At 38.5% G+C, this 18135-nt stretch overlaps 1 protein-coding gene across 1 annotated transcript; it reads right to left on the minus strand.

The window, feature by feature from the left end:
* Positions 1-184: 184 nt before the first annotated feature.
* RPF1 (ribosome production factor 1 homolog) lies at positions 185-5453 on the minus strand. Its single transcript, XM_015870417.3, has 9 exons — positions 5268-5453; positions 5137-5193; positions 4757-4837; positions 4274-4369; positions 3179-3332; positions 2560-2642; positions 1515-1696; positions 1311-1437; positions 185-556 (listed from the first exon to the last, which is right to left on the minus strand). The coding sequence occupies exons 1-9, from the start codon at positions 5436-5438 to the stop codon at positions 515-517; spliced, it is 993 nt and encodes a 330-aa protein (XP_015725903.1). The 5' UTR covers positions 5439-5453; the 3' UTR covers positions 185-514.
* Between the last annotated feature and the right edge of the window lie 12682 nt (positions 5454-18135).

Here is an 18135-nt window from a genome sequence, read left to right on the forward strand (position 1 = left end):
TTTCTTCTAAATATATACCAGTCTGTATAGAGCTTTCTGAATATTCTCTGTGCAGGAGACTGGTGTGTTTTTGTTTTTTTTTTTTAAACTAACACTGTTAGAGTTTTAAAATATTTCTCTCTTACCCGATTAGAATGCAGAATGACTCCATTTAGCTGCTTAACAGGGAAGAAAATAAGCTGTATATGTGAAAATACTTTATTTTGAAAATATTTTTAACGCTGTCTTCAGTAAACCATAAGTTATTTACAGTACAGCAGCAGTCATAACAAAGCTTCACTGATAACTGAATCACAGCCTTCTCTAACATTACCATAGGTCTCCCTACTAAACTGGTAAGGGTTGCACTCCGTCACATTGAATTTAGCTACAACCATAGAAGAACAGCTCATGCTTTGTCTTTCTGCAGCCAGATACTGTTCAGTGTTGTTATCACAAGCTGAATTTGAGATGATCCATAGTTCAAAGATATTGTCATATTTCTGGTCGTGAGCAATTGGCAAGTAACTGTCCATTATAAGTGAAATTTTCTTCTACTTGTGTCCATTTCTCGACGCTGGAAATTAAGAGAAGTTATTAACAGCAAATTCATTCAATGGTATACAAAGATGACAACTCAAGCTTATGGTAATGCAGTGAAATGCACCACAGAGCAACTACGTTATTGTAGTCAGCACTTTGAGACAAACAAGGGAGAAATTTGGAGATCAGTTGTTTAAAAAAGTATTTAGACAGCAGGCAGTGTCAACAAACAGTATTGTACACATTGTGGCCTATGTCATAAATACTAGATTTTTAATTCTTATATAGCTTGAATACCATGCAGTTAATAGGCAAAGTGACTATCAAAGTCATTAACTGTTACCAAGAGTAACATGCACTTCACCTGAAGGCATGGTGAAGTCAGTGTTAATACTGAATAGAAAGTAAGAATCAACATTTGACAAAATAGCTTATTGTTTTTACCCAGGGTTCTTACCCTGACCTTGCAAAATGTTTTTACTCACGCTTGCTAGGCTTCCAATAATAGATAGAACCAAGAGCATTTATCAGTTTTGCTTATATTGGTACATGTTCAAAGCCTTACACACTATAAGTAGTCATGATATTCTGACACTCATCATCATTGGTATATAGCAGAAGGCTTCTACTTTACTTATTTGTCAAAAAAATAGCTCTCAGAGTTTCACTTAGGCATTTCTGTTAAAAGAACGGCACTTAAAGTGCTTTGCTAGGTCGAGATGTGTGGTTACGTTTCGTGTCAGATGTATTCTCTGTTCCCAAGCAGACTTAGAATAACTCAGACATACCTTATGAATCCATTCATATTCTCCAAATTTGGAATCAAAGGTTCCCTTCTGAAGAGATCTCAACTTTAGTGTAAAACGTGGCCCAAGTTCTTGAATTCCCACTTTCTTTTCACTCTTGAATATATACCTTGAAATGGAAAAAGTGATTAGCTGTTAAGTTACATGAACAATATCTCTCATTCATGAGTTTGGGGAAGAAATTACCTGTGGAATCTGAAAAAGATGTAGTCTCGCTGGTTGTGAAACGTAGCTACTTGTCTTCCAATGAACTGAGGATCATGTGGGAAGAGAGAAGCAAACATGCGACCAATAGAATGGCCCAGCCGCGTTGTAAAATTATTCAGGATTACTTCAGGTACATGTTCTGTGGGTTCTTTCCCCTTTCTCTGCAGTGAAAGAATACAAATATTAGATGGCGTGCAAAATTATTTTAATGTACTATCAAAGATGAGATTGAAATAAAACACGGTGTAGACAAACCAGGGCCTGATAACATGCCTAATTGGTTTTCTGAAAAAACGCATGTGTAAGTTTGTAAGTAAGTAAAACAGGTGATAACGTAAGGATCTTAGGTTTAACAATACACGTTTAATGAAAAAGTACAAATAAAGTTTTGTATTTTCTCTCTGCTGCATTAATTTTCATTCCTGGCAGCACCAACTACAGCAAAGAATCAGGAGGCTGAAAATCTCTCTCCAGACATAGCAAGGAAGAATATATGGAACAGCCTTTATTAAAAACAGGTGATGTTTCGTTTCAAAATTACATAATTCAAAAAAGGAAGAAAAAAAACCCGAAACCATTACACTGCAAGTTACTCTGGGCTAAGTAAGCAATACTTACTGTAGAACAGGGGACAAGGCTGTAAGATAAGAAAAACTAAGTTTTATTCAAGACCAGGAACTGCATTTACTGAAATCTTGTATACCAATTACTCTACATACCCTGTTGCATATGTACTATGCACTGGGTATACACATCCTGTATTAATGTTAGATGATATGGCTACAAAAATACTTGGCAGGCAAATTCAGTGATAACTATGAAACTTGAAAAACACCACTTATGGAAGTAGACTGTTATGGTCTTCAGTCTCCTGCAAGTTGAGAAAAATCATCTGTACACGATCAGACGAACCTCAGAAAAGCACAACCAGCCTGGACAGCTCAGGTAAACTGAACGTAGTTATTGATAAACCAGAGCACACTTCTGTGGGTTTTGTTTTACTAAGTTTTTGTTGGAGTCTCACCTTTATTTCTTTACGCAGACGAACGCTGCTCATTCTAAAATGAGCAGTTGGACCATCAGGAAGATGACTTAAAACAAGCCCATCTGTTCACAGAGTTAAAAAAAAAAAAAGTTTGTAAAATTTGAGATGTAATTTATGGAGAAGCATGTTCTGTTAAATGCAGCATGGCATGAGAACACTATAACCATTACCTATGCCTAATTTACAAGGTTTAATTATGTCTTCCAAAATACATTCAGAAACTAGTTAGCCAGTGTTCTGACAGGTGCATTAAGGCTTGTTTCAATACCTAACCTTTTATATTGTTACCTTTTCAGTACTTATCAGGTCAGCAAAACTAAAATAAACTTTCTGTTGAGGAAGGGAAGCTAAGCTTACTGAAACAAAACCAACAAAAAAAGCCCACAAATAACCCACCATCATTTCGTTTATAATTTCAAGTGCCATAAATCATCAGATACTTCAGCTGGCACAGTGATCTTTATAATTATCCTATAAGCTGCACAGTGCAGAAAAAATCCAGAATAAAGGAGATTCTAAAGACACATTGAAGAAAAAAGATATTCCCCATAGCCCAGAGCTAATACTGCATTTATTTTAGCGTGTACACAAAGGATACTTGGTATTTTGCGATCTTCATTAATGACGATTAGATCTGTGAAGTCTCTTGCAATACACTGTGGAATAATTCTTTTCAAAGCCAATCCTCTGCGATAGTAGACATGTGAGTTAGGGATAACAGTAGACAACTGTTCACAGAATCTCACTGTTCTCTGTAAAGCAGATGAGTTAAATCACAATGTGGTAAATACAGTGAGAAATTTAAACACAAAATAGGACAGAGGATTGCTCATTCTGACTGCTCTCCTCGATGTGAACAGAGATACAGGAATTAATAAGCCATCAACAGGCTTCATTCATTCATTTTGTTTCATTCAGTTGCTGGAAAATAATTTACTGGCAATAACTACAGCACGCTAGGGACAACTTTTTTGGAATGGATTATTTTCTTTCCATAGTAAAATGGGAAAGTTACAAAAGCATAATCCCTAGACTCATTATGTTTTAAGGACCTTGTTTTACAAGGAGTTGCTAGTATTTGAACAGAAATATTGCCTCGTATACTACTCATACACCTGAGTTTCCAGAGAACCTGTTAGAGGTATATGGTTTCTTATTCTTAAAATCACTTTCTAGTGATTTTCACAAAGTATCAGAAACCTTCCAAGTTAGGTAATGCACACCATCACATACAAGAACATAAACTTGAGCTTTTTAATGAAATAAACAGTGCTAAAGCAGCTAGCAGACTGTATACGCATAAAACTTCCCAACAGACACTAAATTATAAACAGCAGGAAAAAAACCACAAGGAAATATTATTTTCAGTTTTCTAGTTTTTCCTACATGAGATTGTACATAGTCATCATGGACTTGTGCATCATATTAAACTTGGAGATTAGAAATGTTATGTCCCCAGTTAGTTAGATTAAGCCCATCCTGAATGGTGCTAGAATCCAAAGGACACAGGACATAACAGTTTAGCACAAAGTATCTCCTGCTCATCAAGTTTCCTTTATCTCTACTGAGAGCATACAAGGAAGTTACGCTTTTTACAGACTTTCCTATACTAGAAGTGTAATTAATCAAACACAGGAAAACCTTGGTACTGTACAACACATTGCTCAGAACAATCCAAGCATGGCATACGCACCCCACGAGGTCTGTCTGATGTTGTAATAAGAATCTTTGGAACTGTTTGTCTGTTGAAATATGGTGCAAATTCATCGTTTGCTATATCGAAAGCAACCTAGAAGAAAATTAGCCTTATCAATCTACCATGCATTAAATAAATGAATAACAGTTGTGCAAATCTGATCTAATTTGATGAAATTAAATTTAACAGGAAAAAGCCCATTTCATGAGCTCTGTCCTACAAGACACGTGGTTTCTGCATTCTAAAGGGTCTGGACTAAAAAAAACTGACTGGCTTTGCTATCAACAACTGTAACTTAAAAGGACACCTTGTGCTGATGAATCCAGCACACAAAAAGTAAACCATTAACATCTTAACAGAAGAGTCCAGAACAATGGATTTCATCTATATCTATTATACCTATATTTTAAGGTTCTTCTTTGGAGAAAAACCAAACATAACAAAGATGGTTAACAACATATGCAAAAATTAAACAGTTACCTCTTCATCATTAGGATCTACAGTTGTTTCATCATAGATTCTCTGATTTTCAATAGTCTTTGGAACGGCTTTTGGAGGTGCCTAAAACAAAGGTAATGTTATTAATGTAACACACTCACATCATTATAAAGTGTATTGCAAAAACTACCATGAGACCGTGCTACCAAAAGCTCTACGTGCAACAAGGAACACTCTATCCTTGACACCCACAACTGAATGACAAACATTACTCACGCTACTATTGTAAAATTAAAACGCAGGAAATCACAGCTTTCTTCTACCATCAATATGCTTTTGCAGTAGTTTAGGAAGAGGAGGCAATAAGTGTACCTTACAATACAATACAATACAATACCTTACAATACAATAAGCGTACTCACCTTATCCCCTAGGGCTTCTCGTTCCTTCCTCCGCTTCTTCTTTAGCGCCAGCTTCTCCTGAAAGGCACAGAACAGCCGTCAGCCCGGAGCCCGGAGCCGCCCGCTCGCCCTCCGCACCGACCCGCGCCCACCTTCCTCTGCTGCTGCTTCCAGCGAAGGAACATGAAGTGCCGCCGCTGCTTGTTCTTGATCTCGGACACGCTGAAGGTCGGTGGGAAGAGGACGCGCTCCGGGGCCGCCGGCTCCACATCCTGCCCCGCCGCTCCCGTCCCCGGGCCTGACACCGCATCTCCCCCCGCCATGCTGCACTACGCCTCGGCCCGCTGACCAGGAAGTGCACTCAGCGCATGCTCCGCCGGAAGGACCGTAGTGTTGGAGCGGATGGGCTCGGTGCGGGCGGGTGGGGTTCGGGGTGGTCATAGGGTGGGTTCGGTTCCTACCGCCTGCAATTGGAAGAGTTGGTACCCACCAGGTCCGGCTGCCCGGCACCCTGTGCGGCCTGGCCCTGAGATGGGGCACCCACAGCTTCTCTCTGCAGCTGTGCTACTGCCTCACTGCCCTCTTAGTAAATTATTTCTTCCTAATACCTGATCTAACTCCCTATAAGTATTGGAAGATTGCAATGAGGTTTCCCTAGAGCCTTCTTCAGGCTGAACAAGCCCAGCTTCCTCCGCTTTTCTCTCTGTAGCTGCTCTGCAATAAAGCAACCTTGCAGTAAGATAGGAGGTGAGATAAATTATTGCCACTGAGTAACTCACAATCGGGATCAACAAAATGAAAGTGGAAAGCTTTCAACAAACATGACCCGGTGATGGGTTTACGTGAATGATATGCACATGTTTCACTTACAGGCATCCGCTTGCAAAGCTGGAATGAATCACGGAATCACAGAATGACCCAGGTTGGAAGGGACCTTAAGGATCATGTAGTTCCAAGCCCCCTGCCTGGCAGGGCCACCAAACATACACCTTTACTAGATCAGGTTGCCCAGGGCCCCATCCAACCTGGTCTTGAACACCTCCAAGGATGGAGCATCCACAACCTCCCTGGGCAGCCTGTTCCAGGGCCTAACCACTCTCCTAGTAAAGAACTTCCCCCTAACATCCAACCTAAATCTTCCCTCCTTCAACTTGGATCCATTTCCTCTAGTCCTGCTATTGTCAGCCCTTTCCAAGAGTTTACTCCCCTCCTGGGTGTAGGTTCCCTTCAGGTATTGAAAGCTGCAATGAGGTCACCCCGCAACCTTCTCTTCTCTAGGCTGAACAAGCCCAACTCCCTCAGCCTGTCCTCATAGGGGAGGTGCTCCAGCCCCCTGATGAATGAGTTTGTTTATTGCGTGCATCTACTTGAAACAGGATGTTTTCAAAGAGCCATAGGATGGTTTGACTTGGAAGGGATCTTAAAGATCCCATAATCCAACCCTCTGTCACGCACAGGGACATCTGCTCAGAGCCTGTCCAGCTTGACTTCAAACACAAAAGTCAATGAAAGATCAAAGTTCTCATTACACACAGACCCATTTTTTATGGCCTCACTGCCATTTTTGTCAAGAAGAATATTTCAGCAATCCATAGTGCCTTAAGGATAACTAGTTTCCATGGTAATTAAGGTTTGGAGGATTTAATTGGGAATATGCTAACTAAGGACAGTCTGTAATTTTATCAGCTGATTCAAATATCAGAGATTGCAAGTGTGTCTCCAAAAAGTCATTAACAGATATTTTAAATTACTGCTGTTAGTAGAGTTTTGCAGGAAATTTTCAGCTATTTGTAGTTTCAGATTCAACTGGAATCATTACCTGTCTGTCATAACTCTGTGAAGCTCAGTGGCTGCTTACATGTGGACAAAAACACGCTCTCTTTCCTAGCACAGGGAAGACAATATTATTCATAGGCTTCCAAGGACTCACAGGAACAAAATAATGATACACAATAATACAGGAACTTCCTAAGGCAAAGGAGGGGCAGTAGAAAGACACCAGAAATGTACTGTGGTCCTGGTAAAGTAAGATCACAAGGTACAATTAGAATTTCAAGAGAAAGCCCAAATAATGAATGCATGTGTGCTGTTAATTTCTTCATACAAGTTTGACCAGAATATTCTTTTTTTTCTATAAATTACCACTGATTGAGTTTCAGTAGTGGAAGCATCGTTTTGATTTTCATCTTGCTATTTTTCTCTCTCTTAAAAAAAAAAAAAAAAAAAAAAAAAGCCTAATTTCATTAGTTGAACATAGACAGGATGTATTACTTTTCCTCAAGATTCACTTTACTGAAACAAAGAAGGCCCAGAGAGTGCAGTGCTCTAAACCAAACTGTTGTCTCTGTGTGAAGAAAGATATGGCCTACAGGTTTCCTTTCTTCCTTTTCCTTCCTTCCTACAAAACATTGTTGGCTTTTTAACTTATTTATTTATTTTAATTATTGCTAATGTGGAAAATAAAAAGCTGTTGTACATGTTTTTAAAATTGATTAATTTTGGCAGTAGTTACACTACCTTATTGGCGTGGCAAAGCTATTCCCCTTGTAATCAGGATTCTTTGTGGTGGGTGCTAAACAGCTAACCACCAATTGACAATAATAATTCAAAGATCACAAAAATCATGAACACAGCCTCTGTAAAGTAACATTCAAGTTTCAAGTTCTAAAGGTTCTCAGTGTGTTAATAAAGGTGAGGATAAGGGAAAAGCAATTGATTTTCCCCTAGGACAATATTCTCCAAGGTTTCACACTTGGAAACAGAGATGTCCTGAATCTAGGAATGTTCAGGAGAAGAGAAGCATCAGGAACGTGAAGTCACAACAGAGCAGTGATAAGCAGTGATGTGGCTTAAGGTTCCCTCAGGGACCACCTTTGCTGAGATCCACACTTCGGGCTCTCAAAGCTTTCTGCAAAATCTCTAGGTCCTTTGAATTTACACTGGTAGTGAAGAACATATCTGTACTGTTGGTATACAGTTGGTAAACCACTGATATATATACTAGTAGTCAAACAAAGTCAAAGAGGCTAATGAATTTAAGGAGCATAAGGCAGTGCTGTGAGGAAATACTGAGGCTGTGCAGTGGGTTGCATACTGCTGCAATGAATCCAGTTGTGCAGGAGGGCTAACTGGCAGGAGCACACTGCTGAACTAAGCAACTGCACTTCACTTGCTCATTTAAAGGTAGTTCTCCTATTGCTTCACAGTTATGTATAGATAAGTTTGTTTCATCCCAAAGGTCCAGTTTTTGTTATCCCTGTAAGAACCTCAGCCCTGAGTCTGCAGAGCAGTTAGCACAGTAGCTTTGATCATGCCTGAGCCTTATCAGGCCCTTCAAATGAGACATCCTTCACACTCTTCTGTGCAGCCTCTGCTTACTGTCTACGTAGCAAAGCTAAGTGACAGTAGCTTTCTTTCACTGGTAATTCCAAACTTAAAGTATTCACACGCGAGACAAGAGACAGGACCTCCTAGCCTCTGCAGACAGAGATTCACATCCTACTTTGCAGTGGAACAGTCTAACCACAAACCCTTAGGTTTTTGAAAACTGAGAACTTTCTTGATTCTTCTCATTCGATCTACTGCTGCTGTGCTGACATATGAAAGATTAACAATGACACCATCACTTTTTGAGAGAAAACCTGTGTTGTCTTTAGTCCTAGAGAGCATAGACTTGTGATATTTGCTACATAGTCCCATACTGTCTAGGGACTGCTGCAGAAATGTCTTGTTCATCCAACAGTGTGTACACATGAAATAAATGTTTAGCCACTCAGCTACTTCCAGACTGCTCCCAGACTTGGGCATACCCAGAACCAAATGGAAACATTACATAGGGGAACAAAGTAAAATTACATGTTCCTGCCTATGCAGGTACTGTGTGGGTAGTTTTCAGGATCATCTGTTTAGGACTTACAGGCTTGCATTCCTTACTGGATCTTGTTTACAGACTTTAATCACTGTTTTCAATCACCTAGGGCAATCTCTCTAATGGATAAATGGGGATCACGCTCAATGAAGCTAGGTATTATCTAACATTTCAGGATGAATACTAGATCTTTTTAAGTGCTCCAAATGCCTGTATTAATTCCATAACTCAACATGGAAATTAATTATTTTAATGTGCTTTTCAGATTATTTTTTCTTTGTGGCATTTGGCATGGGCATATTGGGAAGTATTAGCTCCATCATACAGGTGGGAAAATGAAACAGGTTTGCCAAAGTAAAATGTATCTATGTATCTATGAAAGCCCAGAGTGAAACACCCAAAACTGGATATTTTGAGAACACTTAGTATCGCGCATTTAAACCGCAGCTACTGTCATGTTTATGGATCACTTCACCATGTTCAGGATCTTTCCAGCCATCAGACTCTAGAAGTCTCAAGTCTACATGAGGAATGCAGACTAAGTGCCTGTCCCTAAAAATAAAGTCTATGTTATAGCATAGGTGTGTAAGAAGACTAAGTGAAATCTTCTTGGTCAGTTTTCACTCTGTAATGCCCTAGCTTTTTAGAATTTCATTGGTCTTCTTGTTTTTAATGGTTTTTATGTTAAAATGTCTTTCAAATAAGAAAGAATACAATGAAAGCAAAGACTCCTCTAATCAGCCAGACTATTGACACACACACCCCTGCTTAAAATAGGTATAATGCAAGAACTTGCCAAGCGTGCAATGGCTCGGTTATTAGTGAGGAAATGAACTATTCGGGCCTCTTTATGGGTCTGTGATGACCACCCTTAAAACCAAACAGTTCTGTTGGACTTTGTACTTCTGATCACCACACATACCCAATATCCCATCCAACTGCACACCCACCTTATGGTCCACTCCATATTTCACAAATTCATCTCCCACAGTGCTCTTGTAGCCTATGTTGAATGTCTTCCTAAATCAAGGTAAACAGCATGCAAAGTTCTTCTCTGCTGAGCCCATCTTCTCATCAAAGGTTTGTCCTTGTTAAAGTCACACTGCACTTGCTGTTCCCAGTCACCTTTGTGTCCTGCAAATGCTTGGAAATGGCTTCTAGGAGTGTTTCCTCTACAATCACCTTGGAGACTGAAGTGAGGCTGACAGACCTGTGGTTCCCTGGATATTCCCTCTTGCTCATCTTGAAGTTGCAGCAATTCAGCTTTGCGTAACTCTCTTACTATACTTTGTGAAGAGAAGTGATTTGTTACGCATTCCAATGGTGAAACATCTAATATCTCAGAATGTGTAAAAATGTGTGTGTGAAGAGAATTCAAATGCTTGGAAGTTTGAAACAGGAAAAGTTATCTAAAGAAAAATGAAGCAGATCAGAGCATTTAAAAATAGGGCATTTTATGTGGTGTGCTTGCAAAAAAAATCTTGTCAGTGTGTTAAATATTATGGAAGTTCCCCTGACTACTGAGTTTAACTGTCAGCTTTAAAGCTCATTAGAGTTTTAAAGAAAACTTAGAAGCTGCTTATGTATGGATTTCAACACTACCTTAAACATGTAACTATATCAGACATCAGAATAATTCCTTCCCACGAGACCTATCAGGATGCTATAGCCAGCCATTATTTTAATCTAAGCAGATCAGCCTGATGAATACTGGGTGTTTGATTTCCCGCAAATCTGTCATCATTTCTGGTAAGCTGGTAGATTAAAACTACTAGATAATGCATTAGTTGTATATAAGCCAACAAAATAAATAAATAAATAAACAATAAAAACAAAGAAAAATAATAAAAGGAAAAAAGATAGGGGAAAAAAGTGCAGTCAATGACAACATTTCCTTGACTTTTCTGTTTCTTGGGGGGTGTGTGATCCTCTTTGTGGGAAGTATTTTTCCTACTAGTGGCAATTACACTTAGCTTGGGGTACCCTAATAAAATATTCCTCCAGATACTGAAGAAGAAAAAGTTTATTAGAGTGCGACTCCTCACTAGACAAATAGATTCTGATTTCCTGATATTTTATACTAAGGCAAACTTGTGTTGTATGGTAATAACATTTTCTCTGCAATAAACAGAGCTGAATATAGCAGATAGTTTTGCTTGTTTCTCTGCCTGTGTAGATTACACAGAAATAGGTAGAAGTTTTCTCCTTTTTCAAAATTGCTGCAAATTGATCTGGAGATGTTACTTTAGAAATAATGGGACTATTCTGTAATGGAGTAGAATACCTCAAGCAAAATTATATTTCCCCTTGTAGATCTCTCTTAACTCCACTTATCAAAAAACATCAACAATTAAGCCAAGTATATGGCATAATTATGCTTCTATTTTGTTACATTTCAGTGTCTGACCATTTTACTGTTTGTCTCTTAGTAGAAACTTTACGTTTTCAATTGGAAAAAAGACCCAGCAGCATTTTCTATTTGGAAGTGTGAATAAGTAAAAAGCATTTATTAGTTTCAAAATTTATTAGCTAATATTTACGTGACAGACAGAAATTGTCAAGGGATACGTAGTAAGGGTAGATTTTCCAGTGTTAACAGAATTTTAAGGAAGATGAGCTAATGTGAACAATGTGCAAACTAATACAGTTAATTACAAGCTAATATTTCTAGGAAGGAAATATTTAGATCAGTTATCTGATGGAGGACTGCGATATGAAGAGTAGCAATAAAGACAGGCATTTAAGAGCACACAGAAATGCAGTCCTTGGGTGTGCAAATGTGGGAAGCACAGTGTATGTACTAAGTAAGGATTCTATTGGTGGAACAGTGTGTCTTGGTCTGATATCTGTGCAGAAGCTGGCAAACAGGAAGTGGCTAAACAGATATTTCTAGAAACTCCCCTAACTGAAGAGACTTTAAAACCCTCATCTCTTTAGCCTATCACTGAATCACATAAGAGCCAAAGAATGTGAAATCACCTCAGTAAGGAGAATAATTGTCATCACAGTAATCTTCAGTTTAGCAGACGAGCCTTTTAAAATATAGTTTTTGAAAGCTAAGAGACATTTCTGGATTAAAAAAAGGCTTGTGAAGTATTGCTCATCACCTGAAATCTTTAAACAGAGAAGGTAATTTTTTAATTTTTTTTTTTTTCCTAAAGGAAGTATCCAAGCTTCCCCAGAAATTATGTGGAAATCACTTGAGTTACTTCTATCACCTACAGTGGGCAAAAGGTCAGGAAGGAGAATCAGTGCTTCCTTCTGGACTATGATGCTATGAAAAACCTATAATGCTATGAAACATCAGAATGGAGGGGAAAAAAACCCAAACCTTTAAAAAACTATTCTAATTTTAGAATATCTGTCATAATATTCAAACAGTACTTAATAGGAGACTGCAGGGAATGTGTTTTTAATGAAATCAGGCTAGAAGACATTTCTAGCTGGACTACAGCACCATTTCATCTTTTCCCTTCTTTTATTGCTCAATTTTGGTGACTATTCACTAGAAGGTAGTGTTGCTTTTACTTAAGTCTGCCCAGCCCCTCTCCTGTGATAAGATTCTGCTTCCTTTATCAGTTTATGAAATCTTTTAAGATTGATATTTCTATGTTGAGTTTTCACCTCAGGATAACTTTCTGGGAAGCATATTTCTACATTTGGAAGGAATTATGACAAAAAGCAAAATGACTGAGTTTAGTTATAACAACTAGTAAAGCAAGGATCATTAGTTCTAAAACATTAAAAAGACTGGTGGAATATACATCAGGAGATATCCCTCTGTTTTAGACTCTGAATGACAGAACATTTTTTCTTATGTGTTGGTAAAATATGAACATGGTTTTGGGCGTTTATAAGTGCTAATCACAAAATAACAAAGGTAATGAACATTGTTAACCAGCAACATGTAATAATCTCAGTGTCAGATAAACTCTTTCTTTCCAGTATGCATATGTAGCTCTTATTAATGTAACTCAAGCTGCACATAATTACTGGTAACAGAAAATCACTGGCGTTAACCTCCCACTTACAGAACCACACCTTGCCCTCCAGGAAATCCACAGAGCTTCCCAGGAATGCCCCTAGCCCTGGCCTAGATTTCAGCCTGTTTTATAACATTTTACAGCAGAAGCTTGTCAGATCTAATCCTGACTGATGCACAAGATTTGATTGAACAAAGAAAGAAAAGTCACCCTGAAATCTGGTTTTAAGTTACGCTTCTTATTACAGTTGTTCCTTTGCTTGGTGTACGTGGTTCAGCAAGTTTGTTGCTCTACCCAGCATGCACAGACTGATGCCAAAGTCTGTGGCTATTCAGGTCAGAGACGGAGGATAGAATAAAAAAACACCATTTCAGTCAAAGCTTCAAGATGACATGTATGCATTTGCTAAGATAATATTTTCCTTTGTCTATAATTCCATATGATTGTATTTTCCTCCTGCTTGGTACAGCGGAAAGCCTTTACTTTTATCTTCTAGGACTGTGTGCAATAATTAAGAGAAAATACAACACGGTTCCCTTTGACAGGGGAAGGCTTAATGGTTGAGTCCTATTCATTTATTTCACCAGCAGAATGACATTAGTTTTAAATGCACCTGGAATGTAATTACAACATTCAGTCTGATACCAGGATAGTATCCATCAGCTGGTCAAGCATCTAGGCATGGCCTCTGCAATTCAATTTCAAATGTACTGCTAGTGCCAATGTGGGACTCAGAAGTCCCATTCTATCATCAGTTTCCTTTTCCACATATATTTCATGAATAACCTCTGAGAAGCCCCTTTATGCATTATTCTTATAGGAAAAAAATGTGACTTTTTTTTTTTCTTATAGAGATAAATTAGACAAAGTCTAGGAAATCTTACATGGAGTGCTCTCCTGGGAAGCAGATAGAGAAAAGGAGCTGGAGTCTCTGATAGTCCACAACAGCTACTTCTCGGTACAGCGACTAAAACAGAGAATCTAACTCATGATTGCCCAAGCAAGAAAATATTGAGAAACAGTATGGAGGTTTATATATCCTCTGCATCTGTCACTGACAAAAAACATACATGGGCTCTGTGTTCTCAAGTAAAAAAGAACAATGAAAAATCATAAGGATTTTATAGAATAAACATGAAACATGATTAAAGGATTAGGATACTCTCCTAAAGTGGGGTTCAAAGATTTCTGTCCATTTAGTTTATCAAAGAGAAAGTTGATGAGGGCTCTTTGCATGCCTCTAAAAATACATAGCTTCAATCTAGCAGACAAAGATCCAAGAGCTGCAATCTTAACTTATAGTTTACCATAACTGACCACTGAGAGGGTTACCTAGCATTATCATAGTTTTTATGTTAATTTTTATATCAAGATATGATGTCTTCTCCTTAAAATAATGCTATCTAGTCCAAAAAGGAGCTAATTCAGGATGATCTGTTCTGTATTATACCAGAAGTAGACTAAAAGATCATAGAAATCACTTCAAACTTTTTAATCTAATCTAATTAAACAGTATAAATCTAGATTAAGTTGTTCTTTTAATTGTTAATAAATGATTTTTTTCAATTTTCATGTCTGACTGCAGCCTCACCTAATCTCAATTATTTCTTACTGTATGTGGGTGGTGGGACGTTGTCATCCTACTGGCACCTCCACCTTCATCCCTAAGGCTTGTATCATTACCTTGTTACACAACCTTCAGGGCTGATATTGTTGATATGATGCCAAGCACAATCACTGGAAAATGGAGGAGTGGTGATGGAGAACCCAACACAGCTGTTTGAAGACAAAGTTCTCTTCCACTTTCTAGAAGCTTAACTTAATATGGTGCTCAGATGAACATAATCTCTTCACAGATCTCTGTTGAGGGTTTTTAGCACCTCATTCTCCTTGACTAATTTACAACAGAATATATAACTTTCCAGACCACATATATAAAAATCCAGGCTGATGCTGATATTTACACTTTTACTCTTACCTGTTCATTCTGCTGTATTTTTGCTTGGTAGGCCTGGGAACAGACTGCCATCCTGACAAGGATGAACGTCACTGCACCCCCTGACCATGCTGTTGTTTCTCTATGTACCTGTCCAGCTTTGAATGGAGAGGAGCTTTTCCTTTACAAGAGGAAGCAGTCCATCTTGTCTGGGGAGCAATTATTTGCTGTCCTTTGGGCTCAGGATCTTTCATTCCCTATGCCTGATGGCAGAGATGAAACAAGATTATCCTGTTGTTTCAGGCAAGATGTCAATCCGGTGCCCTCCCCCCTAGGCTGTTTCCATAGGTATGATCTTGCTTTAGGAAGAGGCAGGCACTCCACCACTCTGTGCTGTCCTCCTCATGTTTGCGTGCATGAGTTGTTCCCATTTGTCTTGTTTCAAAAGGCAAGCTGCAGCAGACAACTCTCTTTACCTTTTTAGTTATCCCTCATGTTACTGCCTCGTAATCCACTGCCAGCTTCCTGAACCACCTGGCTTTTAAATACTTCCTATACTTCCAAGGATTGTTAACAGCTGTGATTGTTAACAGATATCAGTGCTACTGAACATCCCAGTGTGTTCTCAAACCAAGCTTTCACCTACCAGGATTTTGAAAAGATACTGTGTTACACTAATATCAGGAAACTGCCTGGCTGAAACCAAGCATTTCAAGTGGGTTTTAAGAAAAGCTTTGCTGCTTGGTAAAACCTTTGGATAAAGCCACAGTAATCCTAGACCAAATGCAAGAACGATAATGCTTCAGGGAGCTAAACATGTCAAACTCCAGGATGGAGTTAGTTTCTGGGAAGGAGCTGGGTAATGAGCAGTAAGTAGGAACAGAAGACTATACATTTAATAAAAAGAATTAAAAACAAGCAAAACGCTCCTACCCATTATCTGAGAATGCTGGAGATCTTGTACACTAAATGAAGGACTGTCCGGTGGGTGATTAAAGACAGTCTTATAAGAAACAACACAATCAAAGCTGCACAGGCAATTGTCATTCCCACGTTTCTTCACTTTTAAGTAGATTTCTTTACAGTATTAGAGCTCTTCAGTTGTACCTTTCTTTTTATAAGAGGCATGTTCATACATCCATACAAATGACTTTATGAAGTGCTCTTCAGTATTAAGCCAGCCAGATGGCTATGATGGATATGATGCTATGTATGTTTGAAGTAGGAGAAATCCAAAAGTCTGTTCTGACACATGTGATTTCCACATGTCAGTCCAGGTGTGTTTTTTTTATAAGAAGGAAAAAACGTGGAATTGAAGTTAAGATGGAATAATGGATGTGTAAAGATGGAAAACCACGCAACAGAAGTAAATGACTGAGCTGTCTAGAAAGCCTATCATTTGGCAGAGTCTGGGGCATCTGCAGAGACAACTTACTCCTGGGAAAATCTGAAACAGAAAATTCAAAACACTGGGTTACAAAACTGTGTCAATAATGAAAGAAGTATCACGTATTCTTCCTTTTAAAAGTAAAATATAAGTTCCAGTTGAGAGTATATGCAAAAAGTTTCTAAATTTTACAGGCTTATACCTTTATTTTTACCATCAGATCCTGTTTTCAAGGCTGCTCAGCACTTGGCAAATAAATCATTTTCATCTGTAATTATGAAGGATCACTTTTAAAAAAGCTGACTTTCACTTTTGAAGCTCAGTCTGGAGAAGGTACTGAAAACCAGGACTCAACTTTCTGATAGCCTTTTACCAGTACCCTCTGAGGGAGTGATGCTGGCAACATGAGAGCTTTGCTGGTCTCATAAACTTAGGAAATCTGTGTGAAGAAAGCAATGGTTATATAATTCCAACTTTTCAAAGATAGCTTTTGTACGCTGTAGTAGTAGCTACTCCTGTATCCTCTTAGAAGAAACATATTTCCTTTCTGCTCGACACCTTGCACAAGTGCACACACAATTTGTGCAGTGCTATTGTAAAACTGACAAGAATTTAACTCTCCCAGTTTTTTACTTGACTGATCTCATTTTCACGCTTCATCCAATGCTACACTGAAATTACAGTGGACTTGTTCCAAATGTTGTTAGCCCTAACATGTGAAATTTCCCTTGCAAAGAGAAGAAACTGCACTTCTGTTATACTTGATAAGGGCCATGAAGCTGTTCAGTTCCATTTTGCCTCTACCACGTTTAACTAATGTAATCAAGTTGTTTGTGTTCAGCAGTGTTACGCTGGTGAGTGCTACTCAGTCCCACAAAGTGCTGTGCTCATATGGTAGGAGAAGTGAGGGACCATGAAATGAAGATTACTTTCCTATCGGCAATAGTGTGTTTCACCTTTATTGCACTATCTGTCTAACTGACAGTTATTTTACTTGACCATCAAACTAAATCCCACAGAACCTAATAGCACTACTACATGATTTTAAAAGCATGCTTCATTTCTCATTTCTTACACTGATTTTATACAAGGTGATAGTTAAAAGTTAGGGCACTGAAGACCAGCGGAGTTTAGTATTAAAGAAATACTGCATTTTTGGGGGGAAATAAAAATAATCAAAAAAATAAGTTGTCTGTTCCTGAAGAATCTTTGGCAAAGCTCTCAAAAAAATCAAATAAAAGATGATATTTTGGCTTCCAATAGAAAAACAAAATTTTGACTTACAAAAAAGTCACAGCTTGTGAATTATTTTTTTTAGTTTTCCAATAGAGGCATGGGCTTCCTTAAGAAGTGTAATGTCTAGAAAATACGCACGAACTTGCACTGTTTAGTCATATCTGTGACATAACAAGGTGGCGCAGTGGTTAAAGACGCCGCCTTGCAACACTGGGGCCCGGAGTTCGAATCCCCCCTGTGGCGCAAGTGGTAGAAGTGCCGCTCTGCTACACAGAGGCTCGAATTCCGGGGGCTGGACTCGATGATCTCTAAGGTCCCTTCCAACCCGCACGAAACTATGAAACTATGAAACTATGAAACTCTCTTAAAGGTTGTTCATAGACCTCCTTATCCCTAGGGGCTGAAAATCAGTGCCATGTACAACACAGACACATTAGCACATGGCAAATATATTTCTTTTAAAAAGGTTCCTGAGAAAATACTCGTAATTTTTTTTTTTCTTTGTGTGAATTGCAAAGGACTGGCAGCACGGATCCAATATGAAACATAACTTGATAAGTTGTTATGAAGAAGTCTTCTTCCTTAAAGTGCAATAATCAAGGATAGTGGA

Source organism: Coturnix japonica, chromosome 11, assembly GCF_054131305.1.
Source record: "Coturnix japonica strain WE chromosome 11, WE-NBRP24, whole genome shotgun sequence".
Lineage (NCBI taxonomy): Eukaryota > Metazoa > Chordata > Aves > Galliformes > Phasianidae > Coturnix > Coturnix japonica.

What these genes read in the sequence shown, in the direction of transcription:
- RPF1 (XM_015870417.3), bottom strand. Translation starts at nt 5,438, where the DNA reads ATGGCGGGGGGAGATGCGGTGTCAGGCCCGGGGACGGGAGCGGCGGGG. An exon ending in CATCAGACAGACCTCGTGGG is followed by an intron (nt 3,333 to 4,273) that starts GTGCGTATGCCA and finishes TCTGCTTTACAG; the next exon opens with AGAACAGTGAGATTCTGTGA. An exon ending in GTCTGCGTAAAGAAATAAAG is followed by an intron (nt 1,697 to 2,559) that starts GTGAGACTCCAA and finishes CTTTCACTGCAG; the next exon opens with AGAAAGGGGAAAGAACCCAC.